Genomic DNA, 18,612 nt, shown 5'->3' with positions numbered 1-18,612 from the left:
TACCCCCATGACAAACTGGTTTCATTGTTGAGATATAAATCTCAAATCGGAAATATGAGACCTTACCTATGGGTTAATAAGGGTTTTGGTCACTCTATCCATTGTAAATTGGTTTTGGATGTGAACCCTAGACTACTTTATCATGGTATCAGAGCGGGTTACACACGTTCACTTGTGAAGTTCAAATGGCCACATGGACTCCGCGTCACCCAAAAGTTGTCCAAGTATTAGGCTTGAAAATTCATCACACACGTGCGAGGACGTGTTGAGATATAAATCTCATATCGATAATATTAGACATTATCTATGAGTTTATAAGGGTTTCGGCCACTCCATCCATTGTCAATTGGTTTGGATGTGAACCCCATACTATTTTATCACTCATTTGGTTTAGCATTTAGATACATTTAGAATAAGAGGGAGATCAAACTGCAAGTAAAATTTTGATGCAAAATTGATAGGGAGGTGTGTGGATGATAATAACAGAAAGTTAAAAGAGAACGCTAGCTATGATGATGTTTCTGATAGTGGTAAGGACTAAGAAAGTTCCAAACCCCTTTTTTTAAAAAAAAAGGATAGCTTTGAGGTTTCTGAAAGATATCTTCCGATTAATCAAAGATTGTATAATTTGGTGGAAATATGCATGATCTATTTCTGAAAGATATCGTATCAGCTACTATATTATGACTCTATTATGACTAGCTCAACTCTGAGAGACAAATCAGACAATCCAAACTTTGAGAAACATTTTAGTTCACAAATTGGCATTTGGTTAATCGCTCTCCAAGTTCAATAAACTATCAGTCAAGGATGTAAAACAGAACAAAGACCCTACAAGTCGTAATCGTAATTTTTGATAGACACTGCAAAACATACAAGAAGCAAAAGCAAAAATGCATGGAGAGGCACCTAGTCCTCATATATCTATACAAAAAACCTAATGATACCCTCCAAGATTGCTTCAACATCATTTGTTCTCGCATTTCAATATATAATAACTCCCCGAGTTCATCTAGTAATGCATGCTATATTGGTTCATGACTTCATGCGCTGCATGCATTAGATTCCAGTTTATCCTCATTCCAGCTATCCACATTTTCTCAAAGAATGGCAATGGTGTTATGTACCTTATTTCAAATCATCTTTTCATGTTTTCACTAGCTTTTATCTCCATCATTTCATAACGGAGCGCAGTAAATAAGCGCACACAAAGATATAAACAACAGGAATTAAAGCACCAATTTGCACACCGTGAAGGGTAAAACCCTGAGATTAACAGCAAAGGCCTAACATTGTGAAGAACGACCCAAAATCATCCTTCCTGACTCACATTCATCATGTGAATTAACTCTATTATTAGAACAGAAGTAGACTTTAAGCTAACAAGCTCCTAAATTAGATGCCATAAAATAGTATCAGATCAATATGCTTTAGTTTTTAAATGAACGGTTAAGTACTGCTAGGTATGCCATGCTTCTTTTAATCCGTTGTTATTCAATCTTTTCAGGTTTATCCTTAAGCATTAGACTAGAATCTGAGACCAGAATAGGCGTATGCCACTTAAAACGACACGCACACGGTTTTCTTTAGTAAAAGGCGAAAGAATAGTTCGCTATGTGCTCAACGCATGGCTCCGTGAGTTTAACAGAGACCAGAATGCTTCAATGTATACTACTCGCAGTTGAATGTTTGCTTACACTTTTGATGTGGGACGGATCGAACCCAAGACATACAGACTACACTCACCCATTTCAGGCATATATTACACACATGAAAAGAAAATATTGATCCAAGATCAACTGATGTGATTGCTGTAACTCTGCTGAGGTAATTCCTTGAGGCTTGAGCTTGTTGATAGCCTACTTTGAAATTAACTACCAGAACAACTTCACAGGTATCTCTACTTAACAATTCACTTTCCATAGAAATTGGGATTGAAAGATATCAGCAGAAATTGTATTATTGCCCACACAATAACTACAAAGAGAACCAGCACATGTAACTCGAATGATACAATAAAACATGAAATTCAGGACTTCAAATCCCACCAGTTTTCAACCATTATGGAAAAGCCTGCATAACATATTGGACTGCATTAATAGGCGTGACCGTGTGTTGGCCAAAGCCAGCTCCCCGAGAACATATCCACATTCCTTGAAAGTCCTCTCTTTGCCAGTGTTAGACTGTTAGTATCATCACCATGTCCAAAATCAATCTCACATCGGTCAGCTCTTCTCTTTGAACTCATCTTCTTCAATAACAGCTTCCATTATTATCACCTTCTCCTTTTCCCCCCAGGAATCGCATCCTTACATATTTCAGTATACGGATGCATTCCTCATCTCCCCAATCATGAAGAACCCACTACAATACACGAACCGAAATCAGAACTTACATGAATAATGCTAGATGCACAGAGGGACCATATTTTCTAAAGTGTATTAGCAGAACATACAGATGATGTAGCTTAGGCATTTATGTTATTAGTAACCCGGAGATCATTACCTTAAAGAATCAAACAAGGGTGAAAGTTAAATAGTTGATGATGGATAACATAGAAAAGTTATAAACATATATAAGCAGGGGTAGCTTGATAACTATGCAAGATCGAGGACAGTATCGATACTAACCTTGATCTAACAGCATCGGTCTTTGGAAAACAATCAAACATGTCATCATCACCTTCAACATTCTCAACTCGATCAATCTCCTTAGCAACAGACACAACATGAGGAAGGTCAAAGTTGATCCTTCGAGTAATCCAAGGGTAATGCCTAAAGTAGTACCATTACCACTACCTACATCTAGCATGATCTCGATCAATCCCACAAAAAACCTCTAAACAACTCTCAATCAGTGCAGGCAGGGCCAAGCTTGCATCACAAGCCACTGCTTCATTGATAAACTTGTTGCAACCAGGATTAGCCGCGGCGAAGTTCTTTATATCCTCACGGACCTCACCTTGTTCTGCCTCAAACAGAGGAGAACTCGTGCCATTTCCTTGACAAGGGCACTTGGGCTATGCCGTAGTGCTAGCTTACCGGACTGCTCTCCAGCAAAACAAGTTTGGACTGTGCAGCCGTGCTATTTTTGCCGTATTTTAGCAGGCGGTGGGAGTGGGAGAAAGGTCTTTGAATACATTGTGGTGAAATAGGAACATCATGATGGATCACACTGAGCTCAATGGCACATTTCAGTGATTTTACCACTGCAATTTTCGAAAACCCGAGCAAATATTTCCACACTTCCACCTTGGCACGTTCCTCTTCTTTCTCTTCCAAAGTTAGCTCTCTGTGTATCTTCCATATCTTTTGTTGTGCGTTTGTGTGTGCTTGTTCTATTGTTATATCACAATTTTGTACAGTCCGAGTAATCCATCAATTTCACAGGGGTATTACAAGATCTTATTGATCTTTGTTTAAGTATTATTTCCAATTAATACAAAGTACCTCGTTACATTATGTAAAACTCATGCATCTTGATAGAACAAAACATGTACAGCTCCAAAACTTGGGCACATTTTCATCACGCATCACATATAATTATAACCGTACCCCATATTTTAATTAGGCACGCACAGCAGCCCAACCCCATCGCATCTTGGATAGGAGATCTGAAATAACCAGCACTACATGCACCTCGCTCGGAAGCTCATCAGATTCATCCTTGCCCCAAGTTCTATGAGGTGATGATGATCTGGTTGCTTTACCCTGTATGTATTTCAGATACCAACATCAAAACACGTCATACTATGTTCTCATGCCCAGTTACATGAAATGAGTATCAATTCTATCATTTCTATGATAAAGAGAAAATGCAAGTTAAAACAACGTGGACTTCATACAGATTGACAGACTAATATATATTTGCACCTTACTATTGCACAATTGCATCTTAACAGTGTAAACTCTTTAACATGCCTTAAAATCTACTTGTTCTAGAAGCTACTCGTTACAAGTAATGATGGCTTATTTTGTAATATGTATAAGAAGTTAAAGCAAGAACCTGTTTACTACAATCATTAAACTTAGAGCAATCACACTTGTAGTTTTAAGGTTGTAGGTGTTCATATTTCACAGGCCATAGTTCCATAGCATTCTGGGACAAATGCAAAGAACCGCCATTTTGTTTTTCACAGAAGGCTATGGAACTGTGGCCTGTGTTAAGAACCTCAGAAACAAAGGATAAAAAGCTTTTAGCTGAACAAGTCTCTGACAAAAACTTTCAGTGCAGCTATTGGACAAAAAGATAAAACTTGAAAAGCAATTTTATGAGCACTAGCACAACACACTATGAATGTTTGGATCTGGTGGCTATATTTTTTCAAATTAATTGTAGTTTCTTTTAGCTAGTAAAATGAACCACCTTCATGACAGTGTTCATAGAATGGGTGACTGACAGCCGCTGATCAGTCTACTTGATGAAGCGTGAAAGGGTGGCAGCCAATGCTAGGATTTCAAGCTCAATTCGCTTCTTGTTTATAAACAACACCTTCACCCCACCATTCACTGCTTCCACCATTACTCAGCTGCACATGCCATCTTCTTCATTGCAACATTTTTCACATTCTCTGTGATGATCACTCTGAGTTTAGTAATTACCTCAACAATAAAAATTTTCACAACATGAAACAAATACCTGAGATTGAATGTTAGGTACTTACCAGTCATTCCACGGAATCGAACAGATGTCTGGTGGTGCTCTTCGAGCAATTGGATAAAAGACCTGGTGTTGACTTGGACAAGGAAGGATGATGTCACATGGGCATGTGCAAGTGGAAGAGGGGTGGCTGAATACATGCTTGGCAGCAACAGCTGTGCTGATTTGTTAACAGCATCGTCGGAGTGTGGGTTAAGCTGTAATATTCCCAAAGAATGATTTTCAACCAAATGGCAACCTTCTTAGTGATCATAAAACTATATCCAATGATGCATTGCACAAGTGTGTAACCATTAGACTTCGTTTATCTGCAAAACAATAAAGGAGACACTGAATCACATTTTATTCAAACCAAATAAGCAAATCACATAAGATGCAAATTAATAACTAGACATCCTCCAAGGTAGCAGGCTTCCCATAGAATGCCCTATACCATCCTTAATAAGAGCGGTTCAAACAGTAGTAGAGTCTCAACATGTTAACATCATTCGGACATTGTTTATCAATTTTATCGTCAACTAGAGTACAAGTAATGATAGGATAGTTATGGCTTACAATCCAAGAAACGAAAACCAAAGGTATTTGCAACAACAAAAATCATACTATGATCCTATCCAAATTGGCAATATTATTGACACAAACCAAAGAAGCCAGTTTCTAATCACATATACTCCTTGAGCCAGTAGTCCAGTCTAACAATACTGGTAGTCTAGAAGATATATAAACATCACAGTAAATTGAATATGTGTACATATATGATTAATAATAGTACCTCAATCGAGTATGGGAAACAGAATCTCCATAGTCATCTTCAAGCACATATCGGAGCTTCCTGTAAGCATGCCCGCTCACAATGTCTTTCTCTTGAAACTCTTTTAGCAACTTCATTGCTTGTCCAACCAGTCCTTGTCTGCAGAATTCATCAAGTACCGTCTTATAAGTAATGAATTCAGTTGACCTCCGCTTCTCAACCATCTCCCACAAATACTTCACTGCCTCCTCAATCTCTCCACTAAGAGCCAAAGCATTCACAAGTGAGTTGTAAGATTTACTACTCAGAATGAACCCTTTAGTCTTCATTTCATCGCACAACTGCTTAGCATTGTTTGTTCGGCCTTGAGCACATAATCCATGGATGAGATAATCATAGGAAAATGTGTTTGGCAGGCAGTTATAGACCACACCCATCTGATGGAATACTCTAAGTGCATCATTCACATGTAGGGAAAGAACATACCCCTTAATCATAGAATTCAAAGTATAAATATCAGGTTCAATCCCATCGTTCACCATTTGCCTAAACAGACATCTAATGGTTTCCATATACATGTGATTTATGTAGGTATTACATCCCCTACTCAAAAAGGCAGTAAAGAGAATATTGTATGTCCTAACTGAAGGTCTGCAGTCCGTGTTTCTACTATTCTTCATGTGTTTAAATATATTGACAGCTCTAGTCAACTTCCGAGCTTCTGTGAAAAAGTATATAATCGAATTAAACAGCGCCTCGGAACCCATGTGAGACATAGCAAGCACTTGGTTGACGACGTCATCCATCTCTTCGTACATCTTAGCCACACCAAGTTTCTTTATTGTAATGTGATAACTGTTAACATCATGTTTGAACCGCAACTGTTGGGATGCCCAATTGAACAACTCTAAACACACAAGAGGATCTTCTTGCTTAGTTATAATATCACCCAGTTCTTCAGGCGTAAATCTAGGCAACAACTGGGACACAGACTTTTGGAATTGGGCTTGATTAAGAGTTGGTTTTCTACTGGATTCTAATCTTTTATTTTCTCTTCTTCTAAAAGATCGAGATGGGGATGAGTAAAACTTATGCAATGAAAATTGCTCATAAATACCAAGAAATCCAGTGGAAGCAACTTTGGGTACTATGTCAAAGTGGGGTTGAGTCAAAGAGTGTACTGGCCTCAGAGTACTATTAATGGGATTCAAACTATAGGAATGAGCATCCATGCTCTTCAGCTTAGGCAAGTATTGATGAAAAGGGTTTTCATAAAAGAGTTTGGTATTGAGGTTTCTGAGCATGCAACTACACTTGCAGAAATGTCCACGAAGAGAAATCATATTACCAGTTACTGAGAAATTACCAAAAGTTGAGAAACACCAAGTTCCGAAGTATTGAACTTGCTAACTTGGTCAGCCTCTGTATACCATATGGCTCTTCAACAAGAAAGCTGAAATGACAAACAGAACAAAATCAAAAAATAAAAATCAACCCGATGTAACGTCTCTAAAAAAATGAAATTTCATAATACAAGAGAATCCTTTCTTAGATGATCAAAATGTGGACTTTCATCATCTAACAGATCAAAACACAGCATAGACATATCAAATGAAAAGCAAATGAAGAAACCAAATGGAAAGCTACACATGAAATACAATCTTCAATAAAATCACATGAATTATATGAATGAAGGAAAGCATTTCTAATACTGTACTGTTAAATAGTAGAATCTGCTATATTTGATAATGACCAATTTCCAACTAAGATTTAGCAGCTCATGATTATTAATATAAGCAGAGATATACAATTCACAATTCTCTGTTACGAAGAGGTCCCTTTCTTAGGTTTCAATTCCAATTATGAAATTTGTATATCTTTACATGCTTGATAGTCTAAATATTCATATTCCCTACTCAGCTGGTTTTAAACGTATAGAATGGGGAGGGCCGACTTCTTTTTGAAACAAAAAATTTGTATCTCACTACTGTAAATTTTAAATTGTAACATGGTACTGAAGCCTTATGTCCCTCTAAATCTAATAAAGAAGAAAAAACATATTCAGGTAAGAATTCTTTCACATGATTTGGTACTAAACCGAGGGTGACCATCATGAACTGAAACTATTTGAAAGATAAATTGACCAAATAAATGATTTTTGGAAGCCACATACTGTGAAGTTGCTGTCCTACGGTATTATCAACACTTGCAAATTACGCAAAATATGGAGCTGATTAACTCAAATTTACCTATCATTCTGAGCAACAGCAGCAACAGTAAGTTTTAAGAATACTAACCTAAACCCAGAATCACAAATCACAAAACGAACTGTTTTCCATTGAAAATAGAATTACAGTATCTCATAAATAATCAGAAGGAAGCCAAATAGCCAATTGCCATCACCAACATGCAAACCCACACCAAGGAATAAAATCACCAAAACCCATTTGACACCTCCAAACAAATTCAAGCTGTTTCTACCCAAAAACACATTCCAAATTGAAATTGAAGCTGACCCAGAATCCAAACTATGAAAGAAATATAAACCCACAAGCGGTTTAGGCTTTACACAAAAACCCATATCAAGTCACAGATACCTCTCTTGAAAAAATTCACATAGAGCTGAATCAAAGCTATACGAACCTTGAGAACTGGATGGTGGTGGAAGCTGCTAATGGCAAATTTGGGTCGCAGAGATGAAGGATTTGGATGCCATTTTGGGCTCTGTTTGCTCTTTGGAAGGGTCTGGTTTAGATTTTTACTACTGGGTTGTCCGGTTGTCCCTTGTGTGCGACTCTTTTCCCAAAACCCACAATATTTTTTTTTTCCTTTTTGAAATAACCCACAAAATTTGAGGTTTTTTTTTTGGTCCGTACAAATTTGAGCTTCGATCAAAAAAATAATAATTTGATTCACCTTTGTTTGTCCATAAAATGTTTTATTGCTTAGAGACACATTTTCTAAAAATAAAAACCTTAAATATAACTCACACCCTACGTATACCAGTGAAGTTTGAATCAATGACTTCAAAATTGTTAGTTAGCCATTTTAACCAATAACCAACCAGACCACAGTTGTCGGTCTACTAAGACCATCTGCAACAATTGGCAAAGGTCTGGGCATATACTACATTTTCTACTTTTTTATAGAAAACCATATGCAACAATGTTACATGCAATATAATGAGGCTCACATGCCCAACTAAACATATTTCATATGGTGGAGCTCAATCAACTCATCAATTCAATTAAACAACGCTTAAACGTCAAATAGTGGACCTCAATTCAACTCAACATGTCAATCTTATACTTAAAATAATACATTGTCTATCATTATTGCCTTCAACGGTTGCATACAAAACATGAAGGCAAATGCAATTCATGTGAATAGTATTTATCCTCGCACATATTCAGCCTACAGGCATTGCCTACTTCTTGCATCGACAAATTTTTGTTGCTCAGATTCTCTTATAAAGATAAATATACACTACCAGAAGAAAGGTTTTAGCCGACGGAAAATAAAAAAATCAGGCCGACGAACTATTTTTTCGTCGGCTAAAGTGGACCATAACCGACGAAATTAAATTTTCGCCGACTTAAAGAATTTTTTTTGTTCGGCTATAGTCTGTGAACTTTAGCCGACGACTTTAAAATTATTTAGCGGACGAAATTAAAATGTCGTCGGCTAAAGTGCCTTATATTTGCAGATCTTAACAGCAGCTCATCTGGGAAAAAAAAACTGAGAAGAAAAAAACGGGAGAAAAAAGTTTGGGTGTTGTCGAAATCTGTCCATAATTAGTTTGTGGAGCTATATATAGGTACGTACATGTGTATATATGTTGATTTTGCGTTTTATTTGAGTTGATCGATTTTGGGTGTGATTGAGTTGATCGATTTTGAGTACGTTGGATGTATATATATATATATATATATATGTTGATCGATTTAGTTGATGATTTGATAATATATATGAAGTTGTTGTTAATAAGTAGTAGATATATATATATATATATGTTAATTAATTTATAATATTGTGTTGATGGTATGAAGTTGTTGATGATATGAGTTGATGATGATTTTGTGATGATGTTGATATAATATTGTTATATAATTATTAAATATATATATGTGTTTATTAATTTGTTATTAATTAGTTGTAGTACGTAGAATACTAAATGAATTGAGATTTTATATATGGAATTTAATTAATAATTAGCTAGAGTTATACATATATATTTTGTTATATTTTCAGGATATGGATAAGAGTTGCATTTCGCTTCCAAAATGGGACAAAAGATATGGCAAAGGAGTTATGAGTTTTCTGGAATATGCGCTGGCTAATGCTAACGGGAATACAATTTTCTATTGCCCGTACACGAAATGTCAGTGTCGCAGCGATATGCATCGATTTGCGATTGACAAAATATGGCAGCACCTGAAGAGTAACTGGTTTTGGGAGAAGTACACATGTTGGTTATATCATGGTGAAACATCATCAGGGGGTCCGCATGATCATAGGCAATTTTCTGAGACGGGCAGTACATCCAACGATCCAACAACGGCCTTCATCAACGACATGTTTCCTTATGAGAGCGGTGTATGCGCTCAAGGACAGTATATGCCTGAGCCGGTGCAGCCCTTCCCTAGAGTTGTCAACATTGTTGGTATTGACAAGTACAACAAACTGCTTGCTTTCCAACAGACCCTTGTATACCCCGGTTGTCAGAAGACCGTTCTTGAAAGTGTAAGGGGCGTAATGAAGATTAAAGTTGAGACAAAATCGACCATGAAGGCTGTTGATGATTATCTATAGTACACTGCTTCGACGCTGCCCCACAGTCATCGTCTTCCTACCACTCATCATAAGGTCCGATGTATCCTAAAAGATCTTGGGCTTTCCTACATCAAGATCCATGCATGCAGATATGACTACGTTCTCTTCTAGGGTAAAGATCTAGAAGGAAATGACCTTGGTGGCCTTGACGCATGTCTGGTATGTCACACTGACAGGTATAAGCTGACTCCTGCAGGCAATAGGAAACCTATGAAGGTACTTCGGTATTTCCCGTTGAGGGATAGGCTGGAGCGGTTGTACATGTCTTCACACACGGCCAAAGCTATGAGATGACACGCTGATAGTGAATTGAACGACGAAAATACCCTTATACACCTTGCTGACGGGGAGGCTTGGAAGCATATAGACAGGGAGTTTCCTCATTTTGCGTCAGAGGTCCGAAATGTGAGGCTCGGGCTCTTATCCGACGGGTTCAACCCTTTTGGCAACATGAGTCTTCAATACAGTGTATGGCCGGTGATTTTGGTACCGTATAACCTTCCTCCATGGATGTGCATGAAGAAGGAATACAATATGTTGAGTTTGTTGATTCCGGGGCCCGGTTTTCCAGGGAAGTGTCTCGATGTGTATTTGAGACCTTTGATTGAAGAGCTTAAGTTTTTGTGGGACTTTGGTCATCCCACTTATGACAAGTACATGCACGAGATGTTTCAGATGCATGTCATGGTTGTTGGTACCATCAGTGATTTTCCTGCCCGTGGGATGTTGTCGGGCAACGTTGTTAAGGGATACAAGGCTTGTCCAGAGTGCCTTAGCGATGAGGGGAGCAGTAGTCATTGCAACAAGATATGCAAATTGGGTCACCGTACTCTCCTTCCATATAATCACGAATGGCGGTTCGATGCACAAGCATTTGATGGGACCGTAGAAAACGGTGTGCCCCCCAGAAGATGGACGGGGGAAGAAATTTTAGCAGTGCTTAATGAGTACGATTTTGGACAGCTCAGCAATCATCCCAATATTGTGGTGGCAATACCTGAAAGACCCGATAGTTACAAATTCTGGACACATAAGAGCATATTCTGAGAACTCTCATACTGGAGTAAGTTGTTGATCAGACACTACCTAGATGTGATGCACATAGAAAAGAATGTTTGCGACAGTGTGGTGGGCACAGTGCTGAACTTGGAGGGGAAGACGAAAGACGGTCCTAAGGCACGCATTGATCTAAAAAAAATGCATATAAGAAGACATCTGTGGTTGAAAGAAGGGAAGAAAAAAATGTCTCAAGCTCCTTACACCGTGAAGCCTAACCAGAAGAACGTAATTTTTAAGTGGATGAGTTGTGTGAAGTATCCTTCAGGCTATGCAGGAAATATAGCCCGGTGTGTGAACTTCCGGGACAATAAGATGTACGGGTTGAAGAGTCATGACTGTCATATTCTGCTACAACGTCTCTTCCCTGTTTTCCTTCGACCGTTCCTTCCCCGTCAGATGGTGGAGCCGTTAGTAGCGTTGGCAAGATTCTTCCAGAAGTTATGCACACGGGAAGTGAAAAAATCTAACCTCCGGGAAATGCAAGAGGACATCATTTATATCATGTGTAAATTTGAGAGGATATTTCCTCCAAATTTTTTTGACATCATGCCTCATCTGATGATCCATCTTCTCGAGCAATTGTTGATTACCGGTCCAGTACACTACACTTGGATGTATCCCATAGAAAGGTATGTTTTTTACACCTAAATTCCTCAATATACATGTTCAATAATCATAACACTTTGCAACTTGATTTATAGGCAACTTGGAGACTACAAAGATTATGTGGCTAATAAATCCGCGCCTGAAGGATGTATAGCTGAAGCATATATTGCGCACGAGTGCGTCACCTACATGAAGTTGTATTTATGAGCGTTGAAGGAAACTCCGCAAACCATACCGGTAGATGTATCGAAGTTCAATCTTTCCATACTCTCCAGTGATGTTGAAGTTTATGGAATTTTGCCAGACTCCTACAAGTTGCAACCACATGAGCTAATCATTGCCCACTGGTGGGTATTGATTAACTGTCCAGAAGTTGAATACTGGAAAGACATCCATCTATATTGTCCAAACATTTAAGGTGATCTCGAGTACCACAACAGGGAGTTCGCAGACTATTTTAGCGGTTGGGTATGTAATTCAATATTTTTGTACGTATTTATGTTTGTTGCATAATTATCCATATTTACAGTTGAATGGTTGGTTGCAGATGAACCATATTCAATTTGATGGTCACCCAAATTGGTCGCACGAACTAAGACTTCTAACGATGAAGCCAATAATGTCAAGAGTTTATCCGATGTGCAAGGTGAATGGCGTGCAATTTATATGTGAACAGAGAGACAGCAGACGAAGAACACAGAATTCTGGGGTGATGGCGCATGGTGGGCGGAATGGAGTTGACTATTACGGTGTTCTCCATTCAGTGGTGGAACTCGTTTATGGGCAAGGCATGACAGTGCATCTTTTCAAGTGTAGATGGTTTGATACTAGGCCGTAGAGCATGAAGACCGATCAATACGGAATATTATCGGTGAACACTGCTACAAGTTGTTACGAAGATGACCCGTTCGTTTTGCCACATCGGTAAAACAAGTGTTTTATCTTGATGACCTTGCTAAGGGTGATGCGTGGAAAGTAGTCAACCTTGTGCACCCTCGAAATATTTACCGAGAGACTACACTTGGAGAGGCCGAAGACGAGGAAGAAGATGTTGCGTATCAAGAGCCCAGCGCAATAGGTGTTCCTAACTCCTCTACCGTTCGCCTTAATAATTTAAAGCGGGTCGTTCGGTGAGAATTCGTGATGAAGAGCCAAGGCTTATTGATGTTGATCCAAATCAAGAAACAGACGAAGACTATGGCGATGAGGAAATGAATAGATTACCAGAAATTAATTCTGACACCAAAGAAGACTCATCGGATGATTCTGATTACGAGCCTTAGTTTTAATTCAGATTACATTAATTTGTAATAAAAAAGAATGTATTACCTTTATAGTTTACATATGTTGAATTCATATTTCTGTTATTTTATATGAATTTTGGTGATATATGAACAGAAAGTTAGTATGGTTTACATTAAACCTTCTGTTTTTTTAATGTATTTTTTATACTTTAGCCGATGAAATTACCATAATTCGTCGGATTAAACCATCTTAGCCGACGAAATATACTATAATTCGTCGGCTTAAAACATCTTAGCCGACGAAATATACCATAATTCGTCGGCTAAGATGCGGTTAGCCGACGAATACCCTAATATATGACTTGTTGCATCTCATCGGTTTGAAACTATTTTCAGTTGAAGGTCCGGCCAAAATACGTAATTTAGACGGTCCAATGACCTTTTCCGTGCATTTAGGGGTTTGACTTACCGGATTGACCGTCCGGATCGAGCCCTTAACCTTGTCGGATCAAGTTGAATTTTTTCTCATATATGTATTTTATCATGATGGTCAGATCTGACGGTGGGATTTTCATTTCTCAAGTTTGATAATCACAATCACAACATGCCTATTAATGTTGTATAACTTGTTTACCTAGTGTTTAAGTAAATGTTCCGTTTCAAAAACAAATTATACGTAGAACCTTCAAACGCAAAAAAGTCGTGAAATAAGATATGACCAGAATGGTAAAATACGTCTACGATTGAAAAATCATAGTATTCCGGTAAAGTCTCGGTGCCGATAGTTGCGGTCAATGAAATTTTCCATTTTTTCTCCCTATGGGTAGCCCTATCTTCGGTGGTTATTTTCTGTAAAATTTTTATACGACTTGTTGTGTCTCATCTGTTTGAAACTATTTTCAGTTAAAGGTCCGACCAAAATAAGTAATTTAGACGGTCCACTGACCTTTTTCGTGCGTTTAGGGGTTTGACTTAACAGATTGACCGTCCGGATCGAGCCCTTAACCTTGTCGGATCAAGTTGAATTTTTTCCCATACGTGTATTTTATCATGATGGTCAGATCTGACGGTCGGATTTTCGTTTCTCAAGTTTGATCATCACAATCATAATGTGCCGAATGTATAAAAAGTAAGCCGACGAATTTCAAGGGTTAGCCGATGAATTTCAAGATTAAGCCGACGAATTTCATAGGTTTAGCCGATGAAATTCAAAGTTAGCCGACGAATTTCAAATTTTAGCCGACGAAGTACGTATTTCGTCGGCTAAAGGTATCAGGACCGTAGAAAACCCAGCGCTCGACAGCCTCCATAGAGCGACGAAAAAGCCCTAAAGCCCGGTCCGCCTCCTCCGCCTCCTCCATACCGGTCCACCTTCGCGAGCCCTCACTGCGCTCCCGGTCGCCCTCTCCCTCTCCCGGTCACCCTCTCCTTCTCCCGGTTGCCCTCTCCCTCTCCCGGTCTCCCTCTCCCTCTCCCTCTCCCGGTCGCCCTCTCCCTCTCCTGCTCGCCTGCTCGGCCTGCTCGTCGCTCGTCAGGTGGTGTAATCCTCTGATTTTGATTTCGTTATGTCATTCTAGGGTTTCGAATTTGGGAATCACTACGCCAATTTCGCAATCATCCGACAGGTATCAGACGACAGAAGTCGTTTTTACTGTCGTCTGATTAATTTTTACGACAGACATTTAAAATTCTGTCGTCTGAATGTAGCAATAAGCAGATAGTTAAAACTAGCGTGTTAATGAGACAAGAAACATTTGTCGTCTTAAAAACAAAGGAATTTGTGTCTGATACCGTGTTTTTAGAGACGACAGAAAACTGACGTATTTCAGAGACATAAATTTAATGATATCGATAAAGACCATTTTTTTTTTTGGCGTAATTGTAGATAGTACGTTTTTGACACTTAAAGCTTTCTCATTCAATTCCCTCTAGCAGCCCGCTCGAGCTCACTCTTAATTTCTCTCTGTGTCACCCAGTGTCACTCTCTTCTCACTCTCTTCTCACTCTCTTCTCACTCACTCTTTTGATCCGAACACCCAGCCGAAAGATGAATACCGATCTCAACACCCTCCATCCCCCGCCACAGATTGATGCGAAACTTCTTTCCTGGTAAGTTTCTTTATGCGAAATTTTAGATTTCAGGTTTCGCTGGGTTGGGTTTTTCTTGGTTGATATAGAGTTTTGCTTGGATTTCCCTGATTTAGGGTTTGCCCAAATTGGAGGTGAGGGGCTTTTAGAGATTTTCTTTGTCTGTGTTGGTTTTTTTCGTTTGTTAATCTCATTGCATATATGCACCTTTGTTAGTGATAGAAATCATAGAACTTCAGTTGGTGGAATAGTCAGTAATCATGGGTTGACTACCCTCAGTTCCCCACTTTCCACCTTGCTTGTATATATGTTAAGTAGTGAGATTATTTGGAATCAGAATGAATATACTTGATCCTTGCTGATCTGACTAGTTTTCTTGTTTAGCAATATTAGGTCCTTTCCAGTTTTCCAATTTTATTCTTAGATAGAAGTTGTGTTCTTCTTCACTGTATACTCAAGGAATTGAAAGCTGAGTCTACTGGAATGGCATTAACCTTCCTGACTGTGCTTTCAAACATCAGAATTGTTTGCTCTTTTCTGTTTCCTTGTCTCCGGTGTGTTGTTGTTAATTATTTGATTGGCGGAGGATTTGATCCAAAAACACAGAATGACTGTTCATCCCATATAACATTATACAATATCATGTTCCTCTCCCACTATTAACTCCGATGTAAGCAGACATTTCTTTATATTTACTGGAGGTGGAGTTTCAATGTAGTGAATGAGTTGAGTTAACCAAAGAATATGGAGAGCTGGCTGTCATAAATGCTTAATTATCATGTGATAAAATTTAGTGTATGAGTGGAACAAATGAATATCATATAGGATCACGTGGAAGGTCTAAAAAGCTATATATAGCTGTGTATAGGCGTCAAGCAAAGGATATTCAGCTTGAACCAATCAAGTGTATTGAGGCAGAGATGTTTTGGGATGATTGTGGGTATGTGCGATCGAGTTAACCAAAGGAAATATAGCCCCATCGAACATTGTTTTCACAGAGAGGGTCTTATACTTGTTTATAATCTCCATAGATAATGACAAAGGAGATGTGCAAATAGTTGTGTATGTAGGGCGTACGCTTGTCCAACATTGTTTTCCCTGAGAGGGTCTTATACTCTTCTGTAATTTACAGATAGTAAAAACAGGAGATGTGCATATAGTTGTGTATGTAGGGCGTACACTTGATTGAATGAGTCAATCAGAGGACATTTAGCTCCAACCAAAAGTCTATCGTAAAGAGAAGTTGCATATAATCATCTAACTAAATTCAGAAAATTTGCCAGAGAATGGGATGGACAATATATAGGTCTGCTTGCATTGATGCTCCTTACCTTGAGTTATTATTAAATAATGTCAAATTGGAAAGAGGGATATAACTTTGCAGAAAGAATGTAATTATTCTCTTCTACGTTTTAGTGTATTGTAGGCTTAGATATATAGTATGGGTTCTGGATATAGAACTCATGGCCTGGGTTTAATTATCTGGTTGAGCTAGCCCATGTAATGTTCTTCCAACCGATATCGTGACTTTAACTGTCCATATGTAATTTAGTTTCTCACTAATGTAACTCTAGCAGTCTAGCAACTCTAGCTCCTCAACATGCAACAGAAAAATGGTGATGAGCACCTTGTCTGCAAGTTCTTTTGATGTTGCTTATGCTTATTTGTTGTAGACCCTATTCTAAGTATCTGCTGAAGTTTGGGTTGAAATGATTGAAGACTTGCCCACTCATTGCTATATAGTTATGGACGTATGGTCTATTTTGCATTATAGTGAATCAAGAGTCTATTTTGCACCCTTCAATCAACTTTAGCCAATTAGTCCAAAGTTGCCTATCCTACTCTGCTAAATGCAAGTTGGGTGGCCTAAAAACGTTTCAAGTAAAACTGTTAAACAACCTATATGTCATACTTTACTTGGTATGACTTAATACAGATACTGGAATTTAATAATCTACTTCCAACTATTAAAAAGAAAGAACTAAGAAAATAGTGATCAGTGATTGTATTGGAAATAAGAAATCCTTTCACATCTCTTAACAAAATTGTAAGGATGCAAAGTTAGACAGTTGTACTAATTAGAATAATGGTATTACATCACAGATAAAGTCTCATCCTTCGACCAAATTATTGTCTACAATCATACATATATGCTAGGTCCTCTTCGAATTCTTGGGTTCTGTATTGTTTGTCGATCAAAGTTGAATTTTGATGATGAGGTTAAGTGTCGATTAGGTTTAAGTAGGGGATTAGAGTCTAATTAAGTTTTAGAGTTTAAGTACGGAGCGGATTCAGTGCACCGTTTTAATGAAATCTGGGTTTCTGTTAAATTGTAAGTATACTAATTTAAGTATCAATGACAATTGTGCAATCTAAAATCTTTGGTGATATCAAGATATACTATATAGAATTCATGTATCTTGAATAAGATGTCTCCCTTTTATAACTGTAGTAATTTTCTTCTTGAATAAAATTAATTTTACCTCGCTCTGATATTCTTTAGCTTCATTGTGTCTGAATGATCTTTTGTAATTTTTTCTTCTTTTTCAAAGTGATGTTTTTTTGAATTTCAGGTTCCAATTGGAGGTGTTTTACAGGCTTATTAACATTCACCTTGACTAAAGCAATGATGTGATTATCATATGTTTTGTGATCACCGTGAATAACATATTCAAGTCTACGTCATCTTTGACAAGTGCAAATTTTTAATGTAAAATATAACTTTCATGCGTTTATGATAGTGAAACCATTTACATTGTTAATTTGAACAGACGTGGATTTGATTATAATCCAAGAGCATACTATCTAAATTTGGAATACTTCCTTTATATGCTGTAGAATCCAGAATGCAGAAAGCAATAGGTTTCTGTAACATTTGAGATTTTATTCATTGTGATTTTGCTATGTTAAGTAGATTGTATCTACTGTTATAACTTGGAATATGATATGCAGTACTATCCCCGTGCCTTGCCGCGGGTAAACTATCTAGTTGTAAAAGGAGAAAAAAGGAAGTCTGTTGAATCCAAATGTATATAGCTACAATGTTTTTCTGGTACTTATACCTAAACATATTTGACTTGAGTAATTACAGTTTTATCCTTAACAAGCAGCACGTAAATGAACAAGTCAGCATATATCAGAAAGTTCTGATCGATCGATTATCGATCAATTGATGCAGTACTACCTAGGAAGCACAGAAGCGCTGGGATGGTCACGCTTCGCGCTTCCGAAGCGGAAGCGAATCGGAAGCGCGGGGAAGCGTCTGGAAGCGCGATTCCGGGAAAATGGGGTTTTTGAAGCGCGGCGGAAGTGTCCGATTCCGATATGGAAGCACACGACTTCAATTTGGAAGCGCAGACAGGCACTGTGGCT

The 18,612-nt window shown here is 38.1% G+C and overlaps 1 protein-coding gene and 1 non-coding gene across 2 annotated transcripts; both read right to left on the bottom strand.

Moving 5' to 3' along the window:
- Positions 1-2,101: 2,101 nt before the first annotated feature.
- On the bottom strand, positions 2,102-2,855 carry LOC101311346. Its single transcript, XR_185500.1, has 2 exons — positions 2,631-2,855; positions 2,102-2,364 (listed from the first exon to the last, which is right to left on the bottom strand). It is a non-coding gene; the product is annotated as an uncharacterized LOC101311346 (transcript).
- Positions 2,856-3,330: 475 nt separating this feature from the next.
- On the bottom strand, positions 3,331-8,092 carry LOC101311065 (pentatricopeptide repeat-containing protein At2g27800, mitochondrial-like). The gene is made up of 5 exons (XM_004309833.1): positions 8,054-8,092; positions 5,432-6,863; positions 4,664-4,967; positions 4,366-4,570; positions 3,331-3,710 (listed from the first exon to the last, which is right to left on the bottom strand). Exons 2-3 carry the CDS (start codon positions 6,751-6,753, stop codon positions 4,964-4,966), a joined length of 1,326 nt encoding a protein of 441 aa, XP_004309881.1. The 5' UTR covers positions 6,754-6,863; positions 8,054-8,092; the 3' UTR covers positions 3,331-3,710; positions 4,366-4,570; positions 4,664-4,963.
- Between the last annotated feature and the right edge of the window lie 10,520 nt (positions 8,093-18,612).

The sequence above is a fragment of the Fragaria vesca genome, unplaced genomic scaffold, assembly GCF_000184155.1.
Source record: "Fragaria vesca subsp. vesca unplaced genomic scaffold, FraVesHawaii_1.0 scf0513126, whole genome shotgun sequence".
Lineage (NCBI taxonomy): Eukaryota > Viridiplantae > Streptophyta > Magnoliopsida > Rosales > Rosaceae > Fragaria > Fragaria vesca.
Note: the sequence above shows the minus strand (reverse complement) of the source record. Positions and strands in the feature narration are given on the sequence as shown.